The following is a 25,352-nucleotide window of genomic DNA, read 5'->3' as shown; positions in this document are numbered from 1 at the left end:
TGGAGTTTGCTGACAGCAGAATTCAAATAGAAGTTTGCTTGTTACATTGTGATGGGAATTTGATTATATGATAAAAAACATTGTCATGCTTACTGATGGAGGTAAGTGAAAGCATTTCAGATTCACAGAGACTGACGTATGTTGTCTTTTAATTTCCAGACGATTGTGTCCAAGTACGGCTCTCAGTTCCGGGGGAATTCCCAACACGATGCTCTGGAGTTCCTGCTGTGGCTGCTCGACCGCATCCACGAAGACGTCAACTCCTCGTTATCATCCCCATGTGGAAACAACAAGATCAAAACCAATGGAAAGGTCAGTGTTTGTATAATAATTGCATTTAATTAGATTGATTTAGGCTGCATTTAATCGAACTGAATTCACAAGGGAAAAAAGGGAAGAAGTTGACAGAGAAAATAGTGTCTCAGGATCGATGCCACACATTTTGAGGTTCATGTTGCCTCTCTGCTCCAGGGTCTCTGCTCCAGGGTCACCCTCTCTGCTCCAGGGTCCGCCATGATACAGCGCCCCTGGAGCAGAGAGGGTTAAAGGCTTGAAGCCCAGAGACTAAACCACTTGAGCCACCGCTATACCCAATCTACCCAGCTGAGCTAACATTGCATTACATAGTGTTGCTCAGCTTTCCCTCCACATTCATTTCCAATACTGACCTGTGTGAAATAATCGGTGTCATGCTTAATTTATTAAAAGTTAATTAAAGCAAAATAATGGAAAATGAAAAGCAAACATATTGCTACTTCACATAAATGCTTTTGGGAATTAGTTCTACTCTGTTAAACACATTATCCGGGTTTGTACACAGCATTTTATTGTACAAATCACAGAAATCATTTACAGTACACTTTCAAAAGATTACATGGAAATTTAACCGTGTAAAAAAAACAATACTGGTTCTTTCTCAGTTTGCCTCCATCGACTTTATTTTGTTTTGAAAGAAAGATTTTTCATTGCTTTGCATGAAAGACTTACTCTGTAAGTATTTAATCATTTGAAGTAATTATTAATAATAATTTTCCCTTTGTGCCATGCTGACTTGTTGCTTTTGAATAGATTTTTGTGTGAGTGTGTAAAAGAGAGAGCTTACAAAGCTGAACTCGGGTAGCGTTTCATTCTCACTCTCGGTCCTTCCTACACCTCAAGGCTTTGCTTTTGGTTATGCTGCAGATTAATTACACTGATAGTAATTAGGCCATAATTATGCACTTTTTTAAGACACTGTTTTAGGAGTGTTATATTTACACCCGTTTTCAGAATTCGAATCTCTATTGCTGTAGAATATCTGCAAATCTCAGCTCTATATTTCTGAGCTTGGACTATTTTTGTTTTTGTTTTTAACAGGTACGTGTCAGTCAGCTCTTTAATTCACTAGTCAGTGAACTGAGCATGGAGTCGGCCATTTTAAAGGCTGTCTCAAATCGCACAAGCAGTCATTTTCAATTTTTCTTGTAAAAAACAATGACTGTTTCTAACTGCTATAACAGAAGTGGTAACTAAACCAACTTTTCTCTTGTACCTTCCTTTGTCAACTTTGGAAGAATTGCTGTGGTATAGGAGGGATGAAAACACTTCAGGATGGGCTGTTATTGAGCCTGGTTGCCTTGCACAACCCTATTGATTGGTTTCCTACAAAGGATTGGGTTTTACCATCTTTTATTCTTTACACAATATATTCAAACTGATACAGTGAACTTATAAGGTTGCATTTAATTTTCTTACTGTACCAGGATTTAATAATGAAGCTGTTAACACAATAACAATAATACAATGAATCTTCATGTTCATAACATAAACCTTTCCATGCCACGGAATGCCTGTGAGACGTTTTGCAAGGGTAAAGCTACTATGTTGACCTTATTGTATTCTTCAACATCTGGATCAAATGCAAGTACACAGTACAGGAAATGCTCTTACTGGAGGTGAGTGTGCGAGTCAGTCTTGTGACCCATATGTTTTAAGTCGTACTGGGCTACCATCCATTTACATATATTCAGAAGTCTGAAATATCATGACTCTAGCGTCACAGAAGACTACACCAGACATACAGGACCGCACATAACCGTCTCAATGTACAAATAGCATGACAAAGCAATACAAGAGCAGAACAAATACAGTAGAGTGCAATACAATACACATTCTCCAAACAATATTGATAAGTACAAAGTAAACGCAAAAGTAAATAACAGGAACAGGATAAACGAGACAGTTTAACTATGCACGTTGAATGCACACTATAAATAGAAAGTATGTATAGATGTAAATATTTCATGGACCACGTTTCCTAAAAGCATCAGCAAGTTTAAAGTTCATCTTTGATCACACATGAGGAAAGATGCTGTGCTTTCCTGAAAGGAAGGATTGGGTTTCGTTGCCTTTTAACAGAGAAACAGAGTTCAAACATGTCTGTCATAACGATCACCATGCTGATAGAACCACTGGTCTCAGAGGTGTCTATCAAAGATGAGTCACCTTGATAATAAAATATCATTTTTACTGGTCTTTATTTCACATCAGTTCATTGCTTGATTTGAACTGAATATGAAGTTAGTTAACATCTAAATCTTAACATCCGTCTAAATCTTAACATAACGTCTGTTGATTCACTATAATCAGTATTCTCTGGATTCTCAAACCCGATTAAGAATTTTTGGCTGGGAATGAATTAATTACTTACTTTTTCATTGACTCATATTGATATGATCATCAAATAAGAGAGGCATGGAAGAGACATCTGTGTTGTAAAGACTGTGGTTTCCTAAATGATGTAATGATACGTATATTTTCACCTCTTTTTGGAATCCTACCAATGCCATAACAAGGATATCCCTTCATTTCCCTTCATGAATTCAATGAGACAAAGAAAACAGCAGGCTGCATATCGACAAAGAAGTAGCCAAACACACAACAACTGGTCACAATTAGGTAACACAGCAATGACAGGACAGTGGATACAGGACTAGAAGAGAAACAAAATCATGTAACATGAACACAAAACTAAATGACGTGAAAAAAGTGATTGTTGCACTTGGAATTCCTGGCCACTGTCAGTTTCTGTGTTTGCATACAGGTCTGTTGTGACTTTGTAGAGATTCTTGCCTCTGAGTCCCTATTTTCAGAAATGGATGCCTGTCATGATACACATCCCTTCAATCCTTAAGCTTACTTTTTCAAACTTTTAACAGTTTGCTAGATTTCAGATTCTTTACAGTCTTCAAAATGCACAATGGTGTCCCACAAGTGTCTCTTCTAGGTCCTTATTCTTATTCCCAGTCTCTCTGTACATCCACCTCTACTTTTGATTCATTGTCAGTCAAACTGGAGGCATACAGTATCTTTATGTAGAAATTTTTATTGATTGATAATTTACCATCTTTACCATGAATACTTTTTTTTTATCTCTTATGGATAAAGCTCTTTGAGCAGTGGTCCAAAAAACATCCAAGCATACAAAAGGGAAGACAATGGAATGTAACATGTAACTAGAATGTGTAATGAGCCATGTATTGCGTATGGACATAGGACAGTGTGCAGCCATTAGAGCGTCTGTGCTACTCGTTTTTATCAGTGCGAGAACACGTGGGCTGATAGGGCACCGCTTGGTACTGGAAGAATCCAACTCCCACAGGACTGTACCTTTTAATGGGGATTTGCTCATGCAGGGAGGATGCCTACCACTTCCTACAGTGTTTGTCCTTCATGACTTCCTTTCTTTCTCTTTCTTTAATCACCGTTGTTCATGCTTCCTTGCCAATGTAAAGTTGTTTCCTTTGAATGCCAGAGTGCAGCACATGGAGTGTGACTGTTAAAAGGGGAAGAAAATCTCAAGGCCTTCAGTGTTGCACAACGTTGGACTGACTTATTGCTTCTTCTGACAGCATCCCAAAGGCACATGAATCTTGACAGTTTTTTCTATTATTCAGTTTCACTATCTCATGAACATTAAGGTGAAATGTGAAGTGTTGGTCAACTTGTGTGGATGCCCTGGAGTGTTTAAACATTGAAAAGAAAATAGACAGTGCTGCAGAAATAGATACAAGATTCAATTTTTTGCCACTATGATACCCAAAAGGCCAAAGAACCCTCATTTGGACTGTCAAGCACTAAAGTTATTATAGCTGCATGGTGACTTAAAATTAGCTGAGCATGCACAGATATTGTGTTTTGAGCAAATGGCCTGCTATGGATCCAGTAATGCTCCTGTTTTCCTCTGATATACTGCTCTGCTGTTGCTCTGGATTTTAGAGTCAGGAGCTGGTTAGAATGAAGCAGGCCACTGAAAATCCCTTCATTCACGAGTCGCTGCACGTCCCAGCGAGCAGGATGGTGAGGAGCCCAGCCTTACCCTCTACTCTTTTTACTGTAATTGTTTTGAATATGCACTGGGTCGTTTAACACACAATAGGAACTGGGAAATAGGGGGCTTTCCCCAATTGTGGCCCACGAGAGGACTCTATCAAGATCTCATATATCTATTGCACAAGTTTTAATGGAGGTTGACAAGTTTGCCCTTGATAGCATGCAAGTTCACACTTTTTTGGCATTCACTTTGGTTTGTTTACAAGGCATTACTTTGGAAACAGAGCTGGTGTGAAGCCATCTCTAGAAGGAATGAAAGCAGGCTTTTGTGTGGAGGCCAAAGAAAGAGGAGCTTGTTTCACACTTTTGAGCTTTGAAAGAGAGGCGAGAAAGTACACTGCCGTGCAGGGAAGCTTCAATAGATAGAGAAAGCAATTCCATGTACAAAATTGAGACAGGCAGACTCCAAAAATAGTTTCAGCAGTATAGACATACTGTCCTTTTCTCTGTTTTTTATCTCCAAGGCTGCTCCAATGATATTGCAATATCTACAGAGAAATGATTGGTTGATTTTTCTTCTTCCAGTGTAATGTATAAAACTGTATTCACTAGAAAGTAGATAAATTGGGCCGTATATCTATCCCAGAATGGGTGTCTCGGTTATGGACTACAGTTAAAATTTCAGGCAGCACTAAAAGACAGAGAGAAATGATTGCGATAAAGCTGTGTGAAAGACCTGAAACCAGCTGTGCATGAGAGGAAATAGGCAAGAACTCTATGGAGAATACCCTGACCCAATCATCACTGATGGAAGCTGGAGCACAGTGCACATGTCTGTAGGAAGAGTTCACCATGGGTACAATAAAGAAAAGTATCTGGCACAAAGCTTTGGAGAAATTGTAGACATTATTATCCCACCACTGGCAGCAGTAATCAGAAATTAGTATTGCTTCAGAATATATCGGATTGCATTGTTCATCGGATATTTTTTATTCTGAAAATGTGTGCATTGTGTAGCATACTGATCTCAGACTGAAGTCATATTGTACTCCTGGATTTCCTCTTCTTCCTCTGTGATTTATTGTCTCCCTTCAGATGTAAATGACTACCTGTGAACTTGAGCTACAGAATCTGACCTAAGAATCACCTTGCACAGATTAGATGTGTGCAGTTTTGAAGAAAAAGAAAGTTTTGCTGTTGAATCATGGTCAACATGTTTCTATAGGCTAATGCTCACTCTGGTGTTCTCTGATAGTATACTATAGCTGTGTTATAACTGCCACTGTCTGTGCCTAGAGCCCTGTTTTTGAAAAAAAAAAGACTTTTCTAATTTAACAGCAGTCTGCAGGGAAAGCACAGACTGCAGAAATAGACAAAATTAAATTTTCAGTGTTTGGAAGACACACACACTTTTAAACACCTCCTGAGAACATTACTACATTAGTCTATAAGCCAAGCAGAAAAAGGCCGGTACGTCCAGTATATGGTTATGGACTGGTTTTAGTGGCTTTTCCACCAGACAGTGCACCAGACAGTGCAGTCAGGCACGATAAGATAACAAATCCTACACTAGATGCCACATTTCCTTTACCAAGTGACCCATTCTGTTTTGTAAGTATCCATTCTAAATTTGCTTTCACTTCTTATCAGGCTTCAGTGCATGAGAACTCAGGACATGTGGGTGGAGTTAGAAATAGATCAGACCATCGAGTTATCCAACACAGTTGTCACTGAAACGTCTCGAACATATTTCTGGTTAGAAGAGCTTTTCTACTTTAACAGAAAACAAAATTTTAGAACATTGAATGTTGTAGAAACAAGTTTGTTCTTTGCATTATTGCAGCACCAACCTTTTTTTTTCACTCCAGCAGTCAATAGCAGCTTGTTATGTTACAGAGAAACAAGAAAATTCTCCCCCTATCCTGAAGTCTAAAAGCCTTCTATCATGAATTTAACAATGTCAGATAGCAGTAGAGACTTCTTCCAAAACTGCCACAATGAACTACACTGAAATCTCCATCACATTAAAAAAGAGGTATATTGTTTTCTAAAATTTAAATAGAAATGAAAGGTAGAGTTCAATTCAGCTTTTATTGATTTAGCACTTCTAACAATAGAAATTGTCACAAAGCATCTTTACAAGAATATAAAAATTCCAAAATAAAGTTAGAAAGTTTAAAATATACATTTATTTGAATCCCAAATGAGCAAGCCAGAGACAACAGTGGCAAAAAACCCTCAGTGAGGTGATCTGAGGAAGAAACCTTGAAAGAAATAATAATACTAATAATAATAATAATAATAATAATAATAATAATAATAATAATAATAATAATAATAATAATAATAATACAAAATGATAATTTCCTTTCTATAACTGTACATTAGTAGTAAAGTGCAATTGTGTAACCAGGAGCTTTTGAGCAACTTATGAGTATGTGTATCAACTTAGTTTCTGAATTTCTTATAGTTTTAACATAAAGTCCTTCTTGCCAAAGCCATCAAATGTTCAGTGACTAAGACACAAATGCTAAATCATCCACGGCAGCAGCAGTCCAAAGCAGGCACCATGGTGGCTACATTTATTATACATTAATATCCTGAGGGATACATGCATATAAAATAAAAGACAGCACTATTCAAAATGTCTTAAGATGAGCAGTAAAACAGATATCTCTTCCCAACAGCACTTCTATCCGTTCTGTTATAGGTGCTTGTTGGAGTTATATGAGTGCATGTTATTCATTTCACAAATTCATATCCAGCACTGAGCGTCAATGGGGAGAGCTGAAAGGAAATAAATGCCATTCTGTGTCTGGTTCTGAAAAGCTGCCAAGAACTCTTCTCCATGGAGGACTAAGCTTTTTTTTTGTCTTGATTTTCTCTCTCTCTCTCTCTCTCTCTCTCTCTCTCTCTCTCTCTCTCTCTCTCTCTCTCTCTCTCTCTCTCTCTCTCTCTCTCTCTCTGTCTGACTGTCTCCCCTTTTTTTGCATTAGGCCTGCAAGCATCTCCATAGAAACCAGCACTGGGCAGGACCTCAGTTCCTCTCAGTATGAAAAAAGGTAGGAGGGAGAGAGAGAGAGAGAGACAATGAGACAGATAGAGAGAGGCTGGGGGACAGGGAGGTTAAGGGTTGAAGTAAATTGTGCATCATCTATTGCACCCAAATTGGATTGCTGGATCATGCTAGGAAACAAAACATCTCGTCCAGTTCTGTAAAGATCCCATATGTATAACGATTGGTTGGACAGCTTGGTTTTATGAATCAAAATATGATATCAGAAATCTACTATTAATAGGATCATCTCAGCCCAGTGTTTTCGGTTCTGATGGGAAAATGAGTCACTAACAAATGAGTCAGCTACTGCGTTCAACCTATGATGACTCTCCTCATGTGTCAAGTCTGGGGGGTGGTGGTGATTTAAGCACTCTTAAAGTACCATGCTGTTTAAAATACCATACCATAGTGTAGGACAGAGAATGTAACGAAGGCTCCTATTGACTTTGTCAGCCACTGACTGATGTTGTAGGAGAACATCAATCACAGACACATTCTGATGGAGTTGCAGATCTCCTTCCCTTAAGCTATTTGGCTTACAGTCTTAGCTTTATAGGGGACTCAACAAAAGAGGGCTTTTAAAACAATGTAACCTCAGTTAGTGGTATTTCCTGGCTTTTACAGTAACAAATAATAAAGTGTATCAAAAAGTAGATTCACCAGAGAGTGTGATAAGGAATTGCTCCAGGTGTGAATAAATGTGTAAAAGCATGGGTCTGTTTTTCTACCCCACACCTAGTGTTCCCAGGATAAGCTCTGGATCCACAGATTGACCCTGACCATAATGAAGCAGATTCAGAAGATGAAAGAATGAGTGAATTACTAAACAGGGCTAGTGGAGAATTTCTGTCTTTCCATCCTCAGTCCTACAAACTCCTCACTCATACTCATATTCTGTCATCTTCAGTGTAAGCAGAAGCAGTACGCTCAGAGTTTCAGCCTAATTCTGGTTACTGCTCTCAGCGAGACCTTCACTCAGTCTCAATGTCAGATGCTTTATCCATAACCCAATCTTGCGTGTGTCTTGAAAGATGACTTGAAAGGGTTAGGGTTCTTACAAACCAGGGTTTGATCAGACAGTCCACACACAAGCGCATGCTGGTCCCTTTCAATCTTTTTAAGGCAAGCAGTGTTTTGAATCAAATGAAAAAGGAAGCAACTGGCAAAAGCAAAGCAATGAGGTGATGTGAAAGAACTTGGGTCTAGTTTCACTAGTTTAATCTTAAGATGGTGAACTTGGTCAGCACCTGAGCGAATTAGATGGTTTTTTTATACGAAAGCATTTTCCATGGACCATGTAATGGATGTGATGTGTAAAGACAGTGAGATGTTTATAGGAACAGGATGCAGCGAGATCATTCTCGGCATGAAGCAGGCAGAAATCAGTAGGATAAAGCTAAACAAAGTTTGCAAATGAGAAGTGAAGCAAACAAACAGTTGGAGTAAGGCATGGTGAGCCTTGGTCGGTGAATACTTTCTAGAAAAAATCATGGGTTTTCTTTCCTAATCAAGGATCCTCAACCAGACGGTGATTTATCCCTCAAAATGAAAAAAATAGCTGATTCTAAGCAAGCCCAAACTCGCCATGGTGCATGAGCTATTTGGAGAGGAATGACTAACCCAGTCTGCAATCTGACCAGAACCAAATACAACTGCTCTGGTATTTTTTTACCGATTTTTATGTGTGTGATGGTTTTATTTACATTAAACCTTGTTAGACTATTTCAAACCTGGTTAGATATTTTAAACTGACAAAATCCTTTTTTTTTTTGACACGTTGAAAATCAAGGTGTAACATTTTGACAGTCAGTGAAAGTATATGTGGTGCACGTCAATCTATTATTGGCGTTGCTTATGTATCACCCTCTCCAGTCAGTTAAATGGAATAGTTGTCCTGGGAACAGCTGCTATAATATACCCTAGCTAGAGGTGCTCTTCCTCTTCCCCTATCTCTCTCTCTCTCTCTCTCTCTCTCTCTCTCTCTCTCTCTCTCTCTCTCTCTCTCTCTCTCTCTCTCTCTCTCTCAGTCTGTCTGTCCTCTAAAGTGGCTATTTTTAGAGAGGACCTCAGCAGGTAGTCTTGCTATCACTTGAATAAGAGGTCCATTATTCATTTACACTGTGTGTCTTTGTCGATGCACATTTTTCCCGCACCTTCTTTTTCCATCCGAGTTGCACTTTACAGGGTTGCGTGTCCATCCTTCTGTTTTCACAAACCTAAATTATTCATCAGGTTGCTGATCTGGAGCTATAAAATTCTTTCAGACCCCATCAGCACGATCGGCTGCATTCTCGTGTGCGTGACTGGTGTGTACCATGTTGGGTAGCATAATGACACCAGGGTTAATTCAAGTGGAAGTTTCAAATCAGACAGCACTGATGATATCCCTACTTGGCAATGGCCTGCGTGCTGAGGCCGTGGCAGGGGCTATGTCATTTTTGCCAATCACTACAATCTTGCCTCTGTCGAGTGCTGCAATATGAGCATGATGATAGTTATGATCACAATTCTTGATTTACGAGCCATCACATCCATTTTTAATGTGAGCTTTCAAAATAAAAAATGCACTTTCAGCCTTCCTCTTGTCCTCTTGTTATTTATGAACGTTCCTAAAGTGAATCCAGGTTGTAGGAGCCCTAACTGCGAGTTCTGCTGCCGCATTAGTCCTATCCTCTTGCTCCAGCCTGTGTGTGGACAAGCCTGCAAATCAGTGCATTCAAATCAACAGCCTACTCGTTCAGCACTCTGCTTCATCTGACATGCCGGGTCAAATTAAGCGATGACAACGTCGCCTTTTCCAGCCCACACAATAGCCTGGGGTTTAAAGTTCCTGTCAGTTGGTTTAGAGCTAAATCTGCATGAGCTTTACCGCTGTAGTCTTTTCACAGTGTTAGTAAAGTTTTTGTGTACATTTTGCTGCCGTAGAGAAAACCTTTGATACAAAAATCAGTCAGGCTCTCCTGTGCTAGACAAATCATATCCCAAAATAAATTAACAGATATTGATGTCTGCATTGTGTCGTCATTATCTCTCCATATGTTTAACAGAAAAATGTCTGCTACTTATTAGAGAGTTAACCTATATGATTGCTGATCTTTTAGTCAAGTTTGTGATTCTGAAAATAATCTGGCTGATGTTCGTGTTGCCGCAGGTACTGTAGTACTGTAGGTGCCACCATGAAGCACACTGCATTTATACATAAAGAGCAAATGAAAACTTTTTTTTTGTTTTGCAAAAGTTGGTTGAATGTGTGAATGGAACGGGATCATCCATTTATTGTTGTTGATCCGTCAGGTCAAAGAACTTGGAACGGTTGTGTAGCTTCACAAGAAAGGTATTTGACTGTGGAATGTCTAGCAATTGTGGGCATTTAAATGTCATGTAGTGTTCAGTAAGCTCTAAACAAAAGATGGTAACCATAAAGTCTGTTTTTATAAATGAAAAGATGGTGTCAGATCCACCATTAGAGAAGGACAACAGTGAGGAAGTTAAAAGAGACAATTAGGAAGACATTTTGTTCCAAAGACACAATCATTTTCACTTTAATGGATTACTGTTACAAGCCACAGTGCTGAGATGCCTAAACAGTAAACCTGTTGAACAAACAAACAAAAAAAAACCCTGGCTCTGTCTTTAATACAAAACGTACTTTACATTTAATATGCATGAAATAACTCTTATGCTGAAAAATAAAAGGTCAGTCAAATTTAAATATGACATAGTTTTACAGAATAGTGATTTCATGGCTTCTACTGAACTAAATTTCATGTAGAATTAAAGTAAACTATTGTAGAAACAATAGGAAAACTCAGAAGGATGTCGGCACTGATGGGAATTAGAACTATAGTATTAAAATTAAGCTATTAATGCACACATGGTAGAATGGCACGTATACATTCGTGTTAGCTTCATGGGTTTTAATCTCACCTCAGGTGTGAGCTCAGTGTTTGATTTTATTCTTCAAAAAGCTTCAAAAAATATGTGATCAAATCAATTTACCATGTGAATGAACAGAGTACTGTTAGCGCAGTTAATGTATATCATGTTGGATGTCCATGATGGATGTTTACATGATATACATTAACTGTGTTAACTTTAGTCTCTTCATTCACATGGTAAATTCAAAGAGCTTTTTTTTTCTTCTAGTGGGCAATGGTATACCTAACTGTGACCTTTTAGTACTAACCTCATCGCTATCACCAGCCCTTCAAGTCTGTCCGTCATCCTGTCATCGCTGAAAACAGATAGATAGATATGTGCATAGCAACAAAATGCCGTTTAGCATCTTTCAGAAGTGCAAATGGTAGAAGTTGTGCAGGAACAAGTGCTAAAAATATGTACATGTATGTACAGCAAATAAATCAAGATAAAGTAGGTAGTATGTGTAAAAGAATATGTGCTAGTTGTATATACAGCTCAATATCTGTCAAAATAAATATAATTATATATGTCTGTGCAAGGTGTGCAAGATGTACATTGTATGTACAACAGTAACCAGGATAATAAAGAGTGTATAGACAGATAGTATACATATATGGAGGTAAACTATTGTAAACAATGAACTTACAGTTATATACAGTTATAAATATGTAGGGAAGCTGCAACAGAGTGTACGATGTGGAGCAGAACCGTAAGGTGATTATTAAAGTATTAGTGAGATATCGGGGTCCTTTAGTCTCTAGATTAGCCTTTTAATATATTTCTGTAACAATATGGTTTGAGTTCTGTTTAGTATAAGACAGTTTTATGTTAAAAATGAGTACAAAATATCTAGGCTTCATAATCTATATTATTGTAATGTTAAAATTGGAAAATGCAAGATACAAACTTTAACTATATGGAATATATTTTCACATCAAATATAAGCCTAATTTAAATCCAGTAAAATGAATGTAAACATAGAGATCATTTTGCATTTTGCCATGACTGATTGTTCTTAGTATAGTAATGCATGAACCACAGAACCCTGCTGTGTTACCGCTGTCCCCTTTCCCATTTTCTCTACTGTATACTGTGCTCCATGAATACAAATGTGGGCCATGACTACTGCCAGGGGACACGCTGCCTGCCCTGCCGTGAACTGTGAATAGTATGAGTGTGTTTGATTTCAGTCCATTTCAGCCAGTGATTATACAGTGAAGCATTTATCTACATCCCAAAAAATGTATTACTCACATGTTATATACACATGTAAATATACTGGACTGGAAAATAGTTAGTTTTTTTCTTTCTCCAGACTCTCCTAGTAACAACTAGTGCTGGCAGTCAGACTATCAGGTTTCTTCCAGTTAACATTTTTCTACCTTAACATATCCGATGAGTTCTATTTTAGAAAAATAGCACAATTCTGATGTCAGCGTTATTCATCCTTTCTTACCTGTTGCGTAGTTGTAGGCAGGAGCCGCTGGGAAATATGGGTAGATGACTGTTAGAAGGAAAAGTGGGTAAGGCTATTGTAGGATGTTGCCAAGCAAAAGCTAGAACAACCGATGTTAAAATGCACTAAATTGCAAGATCTCTTGTGTGCATTTTGTGATTTCTTTATTTTATAATAAGAATATTATGTATGTGTATATGTTCCCATGAATGACTATATTTTATATGTTTTGAAAAATTAATATGTGACCCACAATTCTAACTCCCTACTTGCAAATATGTCAAAAGTGTAACTTCTAGCATATGCAGTACACCATAGGAAATGTCGAGTCAAGTCAAGAAGCTTTTATTGTCATATAGCTGATACAGAATACAGTGAAATAAAAGGGCATTCCTAGAGGACCCTGATGCTTCTGAAAGACACAGAGCTACATAGGACAATACTGGACTATGGGCTAAAAAATATGTACAAAAAAAGTGCATGAGAGCAACCTTGTGCAAACAGTGCAGGATAAAAGAAGAAAAGACAATACAGAACACTACCAGACAGATACAAACATTAAATAGCACCGGACAGTATGTAGTCAAATGTGTGGTTTAAATAAGGATGCCTGTTTTGTTGACACAAGTAGACTTATGACAGCAGCAGGTTATAGCAACATTTCATGTGTGTAATTAAGAAATTAAGGTCCAGTAATGTAGACTATGTACAAATGATTAGGTGAAACACACAGTGGAAATGAAAAAAAAACGCTCCTGTAGGATGTTGAGATAAAATCTTGAAAAACCTATACATCATGCCATCTTTTAATTTGACGTAGCAACGAAAATCCAAACCAAAAAAAATTCAAATAGAATTGCTTTAGGATTAAAAAAAAAGTCAGATGTTTTCTTGAGCTCACAATGATCCTGACCCCTTCTGTTTTACCTGATGGACTTCAACACTTGGAGACCGTTCTGAGGATGGATCCACGTGGATAAACTATCGATACATGAGATTGCTGTAGATAGTATGACCATGAAGATAGCTTTGGACAAATGGTTTTCAATCAAGCCTCCATCACTGAACAGTTAACTTCAACAAAACAGACTTCATGTTAAAATTAGAATGAAGTTCCTGGTTACTCAGTTGCTCTTTTTCATATGGTGCACAGCGGAATTATGTAGAATCGCTATCTGTTGTCTGCTTCCTCTTACGATTTCTTACAAACTTCATCTCACCTTTGCCATGACACAATCATCTCTGGCTAGTGGCTTGCTTATCAAATGTATATCCTGAATTTGTATATTTGCGTAAATCTCCTTTATGACGATGTAAATTGTTAAAAATGCCAAAAGTGCACCATTAAAATTGAAATATAAATGAATTTAGATATCAGTCAGTCAGGCAGCTTGCTTTCTAAAAAAAAAAATAGAACGTGGCTGATATTTAACAAGCCCAAGGTCACCTTTGAGGTAGATCAAAATGTTTCGAGTGATGTTTTTACTGTATATTTGTGTGCCGTTACTTAGCAAGTGTAGTTTTTCTTTCTTCCTGACTGCTCAATATTAACCACACACTAAACCAGTCAAATTCTGTTGAATTTAGATTCAGTTACTGAAGAAACATGTGCTGTTACATTAATACCTGAACAGGAGGCTTTAGAGGAAATATGTCAAAGCTCTGGCCAAGTCTGCCACTGAGACCTGACACCTTTGCCAGCCTGCAGCTTTGGCAGTGTATCAAATGATTCCTGAGTGGACCTGGTATCTCAAACCGCACCAGACTGTCTTTATCCTCAGGGTCTTTTGATGTTTTTCACCTTCCTGCTCTCCCGCAAAGAGCTTGTTAGCTATAGATCATGTTTATTAGCATTAACAAGACTGGACTGCAATAATATTAAAACTGTTTCACATGCCCTGCAAGCGGCTTTATCACTTTCTCTTATCTATGGGAAATTCCCCAGCAATTAAATGCTACAGTATGACAAATATGATGTTATGAGATTTGACAGTGAAGTGTTGATCTGTTAATTGGTGTGAAAAACAGTTCAGTACTAAGAGGAAATGAAAGTCTAAAGAAAACTTGTTTCTCAGCTAAATGTGATTTTATTTAATTTGAGGGTTTTTTTTTTTATTAACTGGGGAAAAAAGTACATTAAGGTTCATATAATAGGAGTGAAAAACTCAGAGAAAGTGGAAAACAAGGCAAGACAACAGACAGAAAACTTTAGACCAAGGTTTCTCAAACTTTTTGGCTAAACAACTCCAAATGGATATAATACATTTTCTACAACTCCAGGCCTCTGCATTTTTGTTTCTCCTTGTTAGTAACCATCATGCTTCTTCTCAAGGTTCTTTCCATGACGTCTGTTATTCAACACAGTCAGAGTCACTCATCGTGGCTGAGGGACAAGTGCAGGTAGATGGATGGAGAAAATTGCCTATTTTTGTTGCTGCACTTCAATGCTAGGTGTCAGGATAATGAGGATAATGAAAAAGACAAAAAAAAACGCATATCTCTTTGTTTAAATGGGGCTTCATTTGAATGTGTCTCACGTTAACGGGGCAAAATATTAGCAAACTAATTCCAAAATATTTTTTACTTATAATTTGTTAAAAATTTAATAAAAGGATTGTAAATAAAGTTCCATAGGATTGCGGCTTCTGTGCACAGAGTAAGCGATTCATATGATAATCATCAATTAATTGTAAATACTATTATAGTTTTAGAATTCTAATTATACATTATACATAGACAAACTACTGCTATTATTATTATTATTATTATTATTATTATTATTATTATTATGTGCTGAAATTATTATTATTTGGTGAAATTGCAAACACTACAAGACGCATGTCAGATCTATATCTATGACAGCTGTACTTTTGCGTGACATTAGCTATTAGCTAAATGTGCATTGTGATCACACAATGTAATGAGTCTGTCTGTGTTTTCCTTTGTTTCTGTCTGCTGCCTTGCCCTGTTAATTGTTTGCTCTGCCCACTTCTTGGTTACCATGGACACTAATTGTACTCAGTCTTTCCTTCAGGTGTGTTGTCTTTGTCTCTGATTGTCTCTGCTTTGTTATTGGTTCTTGTTCACTATATCTACTCTGTTTGTTCACTCCCCTGGTGTTAGTCGATGTTGATGTAGTATGTTGTCTAGTTATGTCTCTGTTCCTGTTCCCTGTTTTTGCCTGCCTATTTGTTGTTTATTTCTTGTTTTGATTTAGTAAAACTATAAACTGCATTTGGATCCTCACTCGCCTTTGTCTCACCGTGACACACAACTTTTCCCAAATCTCCGGAAACTCTGCGTTAAATTTGAAAAACTATAAGCTCCTCCAAATATCATGGACTTTGTTTGATTTTGCTTTCAATTCTGCCAGCGAATAATCATGAAAACCTAAAGGAATTGACTTATGAAGTAGCTTCTTTTATTACAATGCATTATGCATATCTAGACTGTGGATATTTATTATTATATGTGTACAATTATATAATTACAGCTATTACACTTATGGACGGTTCAGTTGCTGATGGAGACAATGGGGTTATTTATGGTTAGCTCACCCGTACCACACAGTGTGTGATTTATGAAATGTCCTGACTAGAGCCTGAATTGCTCAGTGATTTATGAAATCTTCCGCTGCATGTTGCATGAAGATCCTGTGGTCTTAATTATTAACCTTGACAAACATATAATGGTTTAACCTAGGTAAATAAGGTTATAGGGCTTCAAATGTGCTCCTGAATAATAACCACATGCTGGTGGTTTACTTGTAGATAACATTCAAAGCAAAGTCTATTCCTCTGGACTTATTTGACGCATCATTAGCATTCAGGAAAAAGTATATGTCTGCTGTGAACTCCATAACCCCTGGCAAAATAGATGTAAGCTTTTTTATCACCAGGGTCCTCAAAAAAGTCCATTTGTTATTCATGATGCTTCCGTGTTAGTTAGACTGAATACGCAATTTGGAGAGATTTAACCTATAACCTAACTATAAACAGATAAAATTGAATTTTTAACAAATGTATTGATTAACAAATTGCAGTGGTATATGATAAACAAAGTGAAATTCAAAATTTATTTAACACCCACTCTGTTGATTTATTTAACACCTACTCTGTTGTGGATAATTTTCTTTAAACAACACTATATTGTGGTTTATTACTTACTTAAGGTTTGGAGCAAAGTGGGAAGCAATAAACATTTGACCCTTTGTTGGTGTATGTTATACTCATCTGCCTTCATCGGACTAGTATTAATATGAATATAACCAATGATACAGGATTAGTGCATGATAGCAGTGTGATAGTATCTTTTGAGATCATCTGTGCTTTTCTCAGAACTCAATGGGAATCACTTGAAAAATAAATGGTGGCAAATGAACACTACACTTACATTGTTAGTATTTTAAGTTTATATTAAGAACATTTAGATAGCACTATGTTAAAGCTGTTAGAATGCATGCACTATGTGAAAGATGATAGAATGCATGCATGTTTGTGTGCCTTCCTTTATTTGTTTGTTGTTGTTGGTCTTTTGGCTGCTCCCTGTACTGTTCCTGCCCCTAGAGGATCACATGGCCCGCATATTTGATTTGGCACAGGTTTTATGATGGATGCCCTTCCTGACGCAACCCTCCCATTTTATCTGGGCTTAGGACTGGCACTGAGAGTTAGCTCTTCAGTGGCTGGGAAAGGAACACACACTGGGAATCGCTCCCCTCCTGGGAAACGAACACACACTGCAGCCACGAGAGCATAGGATGTTGCCACTGGACCACCAGGAGGGGTACTCTGGCTCATTGGTCTGGGGTATAATTCCTGCTTTGGGTGCGAGAGGGCCAGGGTTCATATCCTGGAACAGCTCTTACATTTGTGTGTATTCCATTATTTAAACAGATTGATATCATACACTCTGTGTTTCCCTCACAGCAGTAACCAGGCCTGTCAGGAGGATTCAGTGAGGTGATAAGGCCATGTGGCGAATGCACACTCTGAAGTGTTTTTCCGTTCCTCAGTGGAAAGATAAAAACAGAATGCATTTATGCAGCAGTCTACTCAGCACAGTGGCCCAGCTGATAGCTTTGCATGCACAGTTTTGTATGGAAATCTGTTGAGACCTCACTGAAATAAGGGCTCTAATCATTTGCTACACGATATGACCAAATATTTGTGGGACCCTGACCATGACACCCATATATCCGCCTTCCCCAAACTCTTGGACGCACACAACTGTGAAGAAAGCCTTTGTAGTGTGTAGCCTTACAATTTCCCTTCACTGGAACTAAGAGGCCCAGCTACATGAAGACATAATTTGTCAGTGTTGGTGTGGAAGAACTCAGATGGCCTGCACAGAGCCCTGACCTCAACCCCATTAACTGGAACTGGACCACTGACAGACCCCAGGTCACCTGTCCGACCTCACAAATGCTCTTGTGGCTGAATGAACTGAATGGAAATCTAGTGGAAAAGTCTTCCTAAACGTTTTACAACCTGTAATGGATTTATAGTAGAGGATATTATCATAGCAAAGGGGAATTAAATCTGTAAAGGGATGTTCAACAAGCACATGAGTTTGCTGCTCAGGTGTCCACAAACTCTTATGCATCATTGATTCCTGATGAAGACTTACCAAACAAAAAAAAAATCAATCACACTTTTTGATTCCACCCTATTATGTGACTAGAATATGTTAGATGTCTAGTAATATTCTATTAATCCATTCAGTATGGTATCTTGTGTATATTCATAATACTTGATGGTTCTTTCAGTATTATAACTTAACTTGTACGGATCTTTATTCTTGTTTAATGCATTATGTTGTCCTCCTGATAAATATTCATTCATAAACCTGCTGCACTAGCAGCACCACAAAACTCATCTCTGCTCCTTTAATTCCACCAGAGACACTACTGAACCTTTCAACCTCGGGAGGTATTAAAAACAGAGCTGGAGAGTATTTTGTCCCGCATTGTATGTGCAAGTGCCACTTTGCATGCATTTCAAGACCCTAATTATTGGCTAAGGAGAATTGGATTAGAAAGTGGGGATGAGGAGTGAAAAAGTGAGAGGTATTAAATGAAAGGAATAAGAAAGAAGAGATACGCAAGGAAAATGGCAGTGGAAGATAAGAGATTAGGGGGAGCAGAACTTGTTAGTGGAAGACCGCGATAATGAAAAAAGAAAATGCTTTTCCAGAGTTCTTTAAGAATTGAGCAGATCGGCTTTCATTCATGGGCAACCATAAAATAACCTTCTTCTATATTTTTTAGTTTATGTGACTACAGTACCGTGTGTAGTCGTTACGCTCTATTTTTAGACTACATATACTTGAAATTTGAATGTGCTGTTTTCCAGTTTAACTTCTCTAAGTTAATCTACTTAGTATTAGCAAGACATCAACGAATCCTCGGTCTCGCTTATAGCTGGTGTAGGCACCTGCAAGACTTCTTCAGCTACTCACTGCTTTGACATGATAGCCTAAGTTTAATCATATGCTTTCAATGATAACCAGATTCCCCCTCCTCTTACCTCTACTCCATATACTGTATCTCCTTAATTTACACATCTGTTCCGAGTAGGTCGGTGCTCAGCAGTGCCAGTCTCCCTCACTGGCTGTTGATGACCTTGTCTTGTTTGTCTGATCTCTTTTTGCATCTTTTACCAACCTAATCTTATTTGCTTCAAAAGGCTGACTCACATTAAAGGAAAACATGATGATGAGAGCTGTGGACATGTATTTTTGGTTATGTCCAGGGTTCAGAAGAGACCCTTTCTTTTTCCTCACTCAGCATCAAGGAGTAAATGACATAATAAATAAATTCAATGGTGAATATAGAAACATCAAAACAGGAGGAAATTACATTTTTTGGCTTCTGATACAAAGCGTTAACCATCAAGGTGTATACAGATTTTCACACAAGGTTTTATATGGCATATGTTAAAACAATCTATAGGTCAAGGATCAGATAGTCATGAGAGACCTGATTTCGACATGAAAGTTTAAGGCCAAAAGAAAAGGAAGACAGTCCTCTTTAATCAAGTCATGTTCTCATCTGGTTTAAGTGTGAAAGTCAGGCCAGACCTGTCTTTCTTCCTATTATGATTAGGACATTTGGTGTAACAGCTCAGCTTCACAGTAGGAAACAGAGGGACTTGGGGGTTTTGGCTTGAGATCACATCAGATAAAAGACCCACTTGTCCTTTCTTGTAATTTCTTACAAAAGACTGCACTCTATTGATCTCAGCACCGGCTGTAAAAAAAAAACAACAACAATAATGACACTGTTATAAACGATATATTGGTTTTGTCATTTCATGCTAGAAAGCATTACTAGTAAGGTTTTTGGATGTGTCTATTGATGGTATTTGACAAAGGTGTATTTTGAACCACTGTGTTTTCTTTGTTGTTGTTGTTTTAGGATATTGCAGGAGGAGACGAATTAGCTATTTCTGAGCTTCCAAATCAGCAGCCTGGTGAACGTCACAGCTTTGTCCAGGCACACTTTCAGGCACAGTACAAGTGAGTACCTACAGTATAACCATATATAACTATACAGCACTACAGCTTACACTACCAGCTACAGGTCAGAGGTTTGCCTCAAAAAGTATCCTGTTTCACTGGATACAAGCTACATATACAGTAGCGTTCAAATGTCTGACTTCTTAAGCAACAGATAATTACCACCAGTTACCTCAGATGATACTTTTCATTCAAGCAGAGTGTTTTTTTTTTATTTGGATGAGTTGACTTTCAGCTGTTTCATATGAAATGTAAATATATCTGAATATCTTTCATTCATTCGGTCACATTGATATTTACAGTATAGTTTTCTTAAATGCTTAATTACTACTATCCCTGTTTATAATAAGTTTTATGGTTGACACGGTGTGGTAATGAAGGTGGTTTTATTTCCATATACTATAGCTCCCAGGTTTCTGGTTTTAAATCCAAGCTTGGAGAATTGTAGGAATTTTCTATAGCTTCTGAGATCAGAACTGATCCACATTTATTTTTCATTTTATGTACTGTAACACTGATGAGTGTAAAATATCCAACAAAGGATAACACATTACTACTTACATATTTGGGGACATGGTTACTACATACATAATTGTGTACTTTTATTTCTTTTTATTTCTAAAGTCATTTTGTTCACCCACACAGGCTGTACAACAGATGACCAGCATTTTAGAGACTTCCATAAAGTTAAGGTTCATAGCCTCAGGGTTCAGGATTTTAGTCGACGCTGGACGTACGAGAGATTTCATAAGTGAATGATTTATCGTTTTATCCGGTTAAAATTGGAGTACTTTGAAACACTTGGCTCACCCTGCATTCCAACAGCTCCTTTCTCGCTTTAAGGCAAGAACATCCTGGAGGTTTTTATCATATATCCTCCCACACTGTGTAGTTTAGCCTTAAACTCTCTCTTTCTCTCTCTCTCTCTCTCTCTCTCTCTCTCTCTCTCTCTCTCTCTCTCTCTCTCTCTCTCTCTCTCTCTCTCTCTCTCTCTCTCTCACACACACACACACACATACATATACACACACATACAGTACACACACACACACACACACACATACACACACATACACACACACACATACACAGATACACACATACAGACACAAGCTTCAGGGAAAACAAATACCCCATGGCTAGGATTTTTAAGGCTTGATATCAGCTTCCTCATTTTGTTAAGTTGTGACGTTGGGATTTTTTATTTTAAGCCTAAACAAACAAGCTTTACACCCAAACAAACGTGCTTGGACACTTTTTAATTTACATTAGCTCTTCACACAGCCTCTGTCACAGTCATCTTCACTTGTGATATACACATAACCCTACACACAGCTCATACACACTGAGGGATAATAAGAAAGAGAGAAGTCCATTCCCTTCAAAACGGCTGTGTGTTTTAGCGAGTATGCTAACAATGAGTTCGATTTGGTCAGCGATTCACAAACACAGCACAGTTTACGCTCATACTGAAGCACAAAATGTACTACTAAGTTTATACATCAAGTAAGATTTTATACTTGAAGATTGAGATGTTGTTCTCATAACATATCCATATTACGTGTGAGATCTTGAAAACAACAGGAGATAGAACTACTTTGCTACACATCATGTACAGTAAACGTATGCTGACAACACTTTCAGACAAATCAGTGCTAGCTCTTCAACACTAATGCTAATAGTAGTATTATTGCCTGATTTCTTTTTATAGTTTATCAAATAAGAACACTGACAAAAATCTTAGCCCACTGTGGAGTTTGTATTGTATTGTAATTTGTTTGTATTTTTTTTTAAAGCTTGTTTAAAGCACCGTAGTGCTGCAGCTTTGTGTGTGATTCACGGACCTCCATTATTAAAATGTGCTTGTGTTTTTCCTCTTCGTTACTAATCTGCTTGTGCTAATGAGCAGCGCTTGATCATTTCAGAAATCCAGGACTAAACCTGCTTCACTGTGGGTTAGCATGAGTGAACAATAGAGAAAGAGAGAACAGATATTATCAGTGACTAAGTGGGTGATTTTAATGATTGAGAGTTTAATAAAATAATCTGAGTTTAATGAGATGTGTAATAGAATTTCTTTTTTCCTGGAGTAACTCTCGTGATCAATACCCATCAGTCTCTGTTTCTGTGGAACAGTTTTCTGTCTTTTGAACATCTCAATCGGCCACCTCACAGACGGAGGCCAGCGTTTCTCACACATCTGAAATCTACAAGTCAGGACGGCAAACACTGTTCTAGATACATTTTTATAGATATTTTGAGTAGGATGGATATTGTGTAAGTATTACATATAACCCTCATGCTGCCTCAAGAGAGTCAAGCACACATCAAGCATGCTCGCTAGAACTGACTCTGGCTCTGAATTGTTACACATTACTCTGTGGCAAACAAAACAGATGTCGGAAAAATTCACTCGAAGCAGTTTGGTTACAGTTGCACATCAAAATGATATTATGTCTCTGTAGATATGTAACTGCAGATATTTGAGTCGGCTCTCCAGCGTTCCAAACGCAGCACAAATCGCTGACTTACACAGCTGTAGAGGAACTAAGGAATTCTATGCACAGGATTGTGTTTGAAAACTGGAAGACCGTCTCCTGGTGTAAACCATCTGCCTTAAGGTTCAAGAGATTCAGGGTCCCAGGAGATCATCATATTCTAAAATACTCAAATATTTAATCAACGACCATGCCATGGATACAGAGACACAGAGATCACACTTTTTCTTCATTCAGATGTTTGATGAGAACATTGAATGAAGCTCTTGACCTGTATCTACAAGATTTATGCTGCTGCCATGTGATTGGCTATTTGGATTACTGCATGAATTTGCAAGTGTACAGGTGTTTCTAATAAAATGGACAGTGAGCATATATTTTAAAAAATAAAATGTTATTTTTGTTAAGTAAGAAAATAATCTTTGCCACTCACTGAATTATCTGGGCAGGGCGCCCAAGTATCATCACTGTGGTCCGTTCCTCCATAACACTGATACTGAAAAGCCTAATTTTATAGTTCTGAAGAAGTTTTGTCATGAGTTGAGACTTTTGATGAGTTACAGGCTGTTTATTGCATATTGAATTTTTCACAGCATTGCAAATGTCTGTTTTGGGGGCTGTGCCAACTCAATTGCCAACTCAAATGCTAGGAAAATGATTTAAGCTAAGATGCTGTTATTTCCATTGCCAGCTTTGGAAACAGCTTCAGCTCCTGGTTGATAAATGAACCTCATGCTTATGTTTTAGTAGAAATAAACTATCAAGAAACATTGTGTAATCAAAGATTGACTCATAGCCACTGTTACAGACTATTAAACTATTAACTGTTAAAGACAGCTTTCCATAAACATCTCAAGAGGCATCACTGATGTTTTTTATCCTTCAAGTTCTTCTCAAAAGAGAAAGCAGTAAATAAGTGGTTTAGATTTTAGCCAGTGACTTCTATCCAACCTGAAACACTTAATAACTTACCTACGTCAGCGCAGCTCTTAGGCATGTCCATTCCAGACTCCTGCAAGGCTAAACACACGCACACACACACACACACACACACACACACACACACACACACACACACACACACACACAAACTTCAATTTATGTAGGGATTTGTATAGGCTTTATCCTTAGAAATCTCACTTAATCTGTAAAGGCCCTAACACTTTATCCCTTATTGTAAATACTCAAAATTTTAGCCAGCTAGGATATACAGTTACTAGCTATGTGGTAAAGTTAATCTTTGCTCATTAATACGTATAATAATTCATGTTAGAAAATCATAAACATCATCTACACAAACCAAATTTAGTTTACAGTCATGTGAGTGTTCATCTGCTCTGGGTTCCATAACATGAATATAAGCTTAACATAAAGTTTTAATGCACTTATAACGTGAATATTAAATGTTCTTTTAGAATAAAAGTGGGCATAGCTTAGAGAATTTGGCGTATAAACCTGCAAACCGACTGTAACAGAATCTCAAGATTGGTAGCTGAACATCAGTAACCTACTCTTAGACATAGGTTTCATACATAGAAAATAGACCAAAAAAAGGTATACTTATAATACAGCATAGCAAGAATTTCCCTTTGTGTTTGGGTTTATTTTGTCCAGTATTTTAAGTTGGAAGGCATACAGTCAGGTCCATATATTTCTTTAGACAGTGACACAATATTTGTTTTGTGCCTGTACACTATTTTATTTTATTTTTTTACATAATACCTCCATTTTCATGGTTCACAATTGACGATAAGCTGATTTATGGCCTGTAATTTAAATAGGTCTGGAGTTGAATCCAGTGGAAGAATTTGAATTTGGTAGCTATTCATTGGAACACAGACAAAGAGGTGACAGTGCAAGTGAATGAGACCATCATTAGGTTGAAAAAAAAAGAGAGCAATAGCAGAAACTTCAGAAGTGGTCAAATCGACTATTTGGTAGATTCTTAAAAAGAAAGAATGCACTGGTGAGCTTAGCAACACCAAAAGGCTTGGAAGTCCAGGGAAGACAACTGAAATGGATGCTTACAGAAATCTTTCCTTGTCAAAGAAAAACATACAGTAGGATGATATCTTCACGGTACAGATGGATAGTGACTAAAAAATACTGTAAATGCAACTCAGGAGCTTCTTAAGGCAAAAAAATATGAAAACTGAAGACAAAACTGAAGACAGAAAGAAACAGCAACACAGTAGAAACTGAAGGCAGCTAGAGCAAAGACCTGGCAAAATATGTCAAGGGAAGAAACTCAGCATTTAGTGATGTCCATGAGATTCAAACATCGGGCAGTCATTGACTGCTAAGAATTTGCATCCTAGTATTCAAAATAATTCTTCTGTAGTTTGACCACTTATTTAAAAGCCTGTGATAGTGAAGGGACTTTGTAAAAAATGGCTCTAATTGCTAAATGATTAATACAATATTTTTTGTTCAACCCTTTGAATTAAAGCTGAATGTCTGCACTTGAAATCCATTGTGGTGGTGTAAAGAGACAAAATTAGGAAAATCATGTCACCATCCAAATATTTATGGACCAGACTGTGATTGCTCTGTCTTTTGTAACCCTAACCCAACATCTTCCATACATACT

The 25,352-nt window shown here is 37.6% G+C and overlaps 1 protein-coding gene across 1 annotated transcript in view; it reads left to right on the top strand.

Annotated features, from left to right (window-relative positions):
• usp43b (ubiquitin specific peptidase 43b) overlaps positions 1 to 25,352 on the top strand; it is a 75,894-nt gene that overhangs the window by 13,172 nt on the left and 37,370 nt on the right. The window contains exons 2-3 of the mRNA XM_027141539.2: positions 160 to 312; positions 20,164 to 20,264. Of these exons, the coding sequence (XP_026997340.1) occupies positions 160 to 312; positions 20,164 to 20,264 (254 nt within the window). The remainder of the gene's footprint in view (positions 1 to 159; positions 313 to 20,163; positions 20,265 to 25,352) is intronic.

This window comes from Tachysurus fulvidraco, chromosome 15 (assembly GCF_022655615.1).
Source record: "Tachysurus fulvidraco isolate hzauxx_2018 chromosome 15, HZAU_PFXX_2.0, whole genome shotgun sequence".
NCBI lineage: Eukaryota > Metazoa > Chordata > Actinopteri > Siluriformes > Bagridae > Tachysurus > Tachysurus fulvidraco.
Note: the sequence above shows the minus strand (reverse complement) of the source record. Positions and strands in the feature narration are given on the sequence as shown.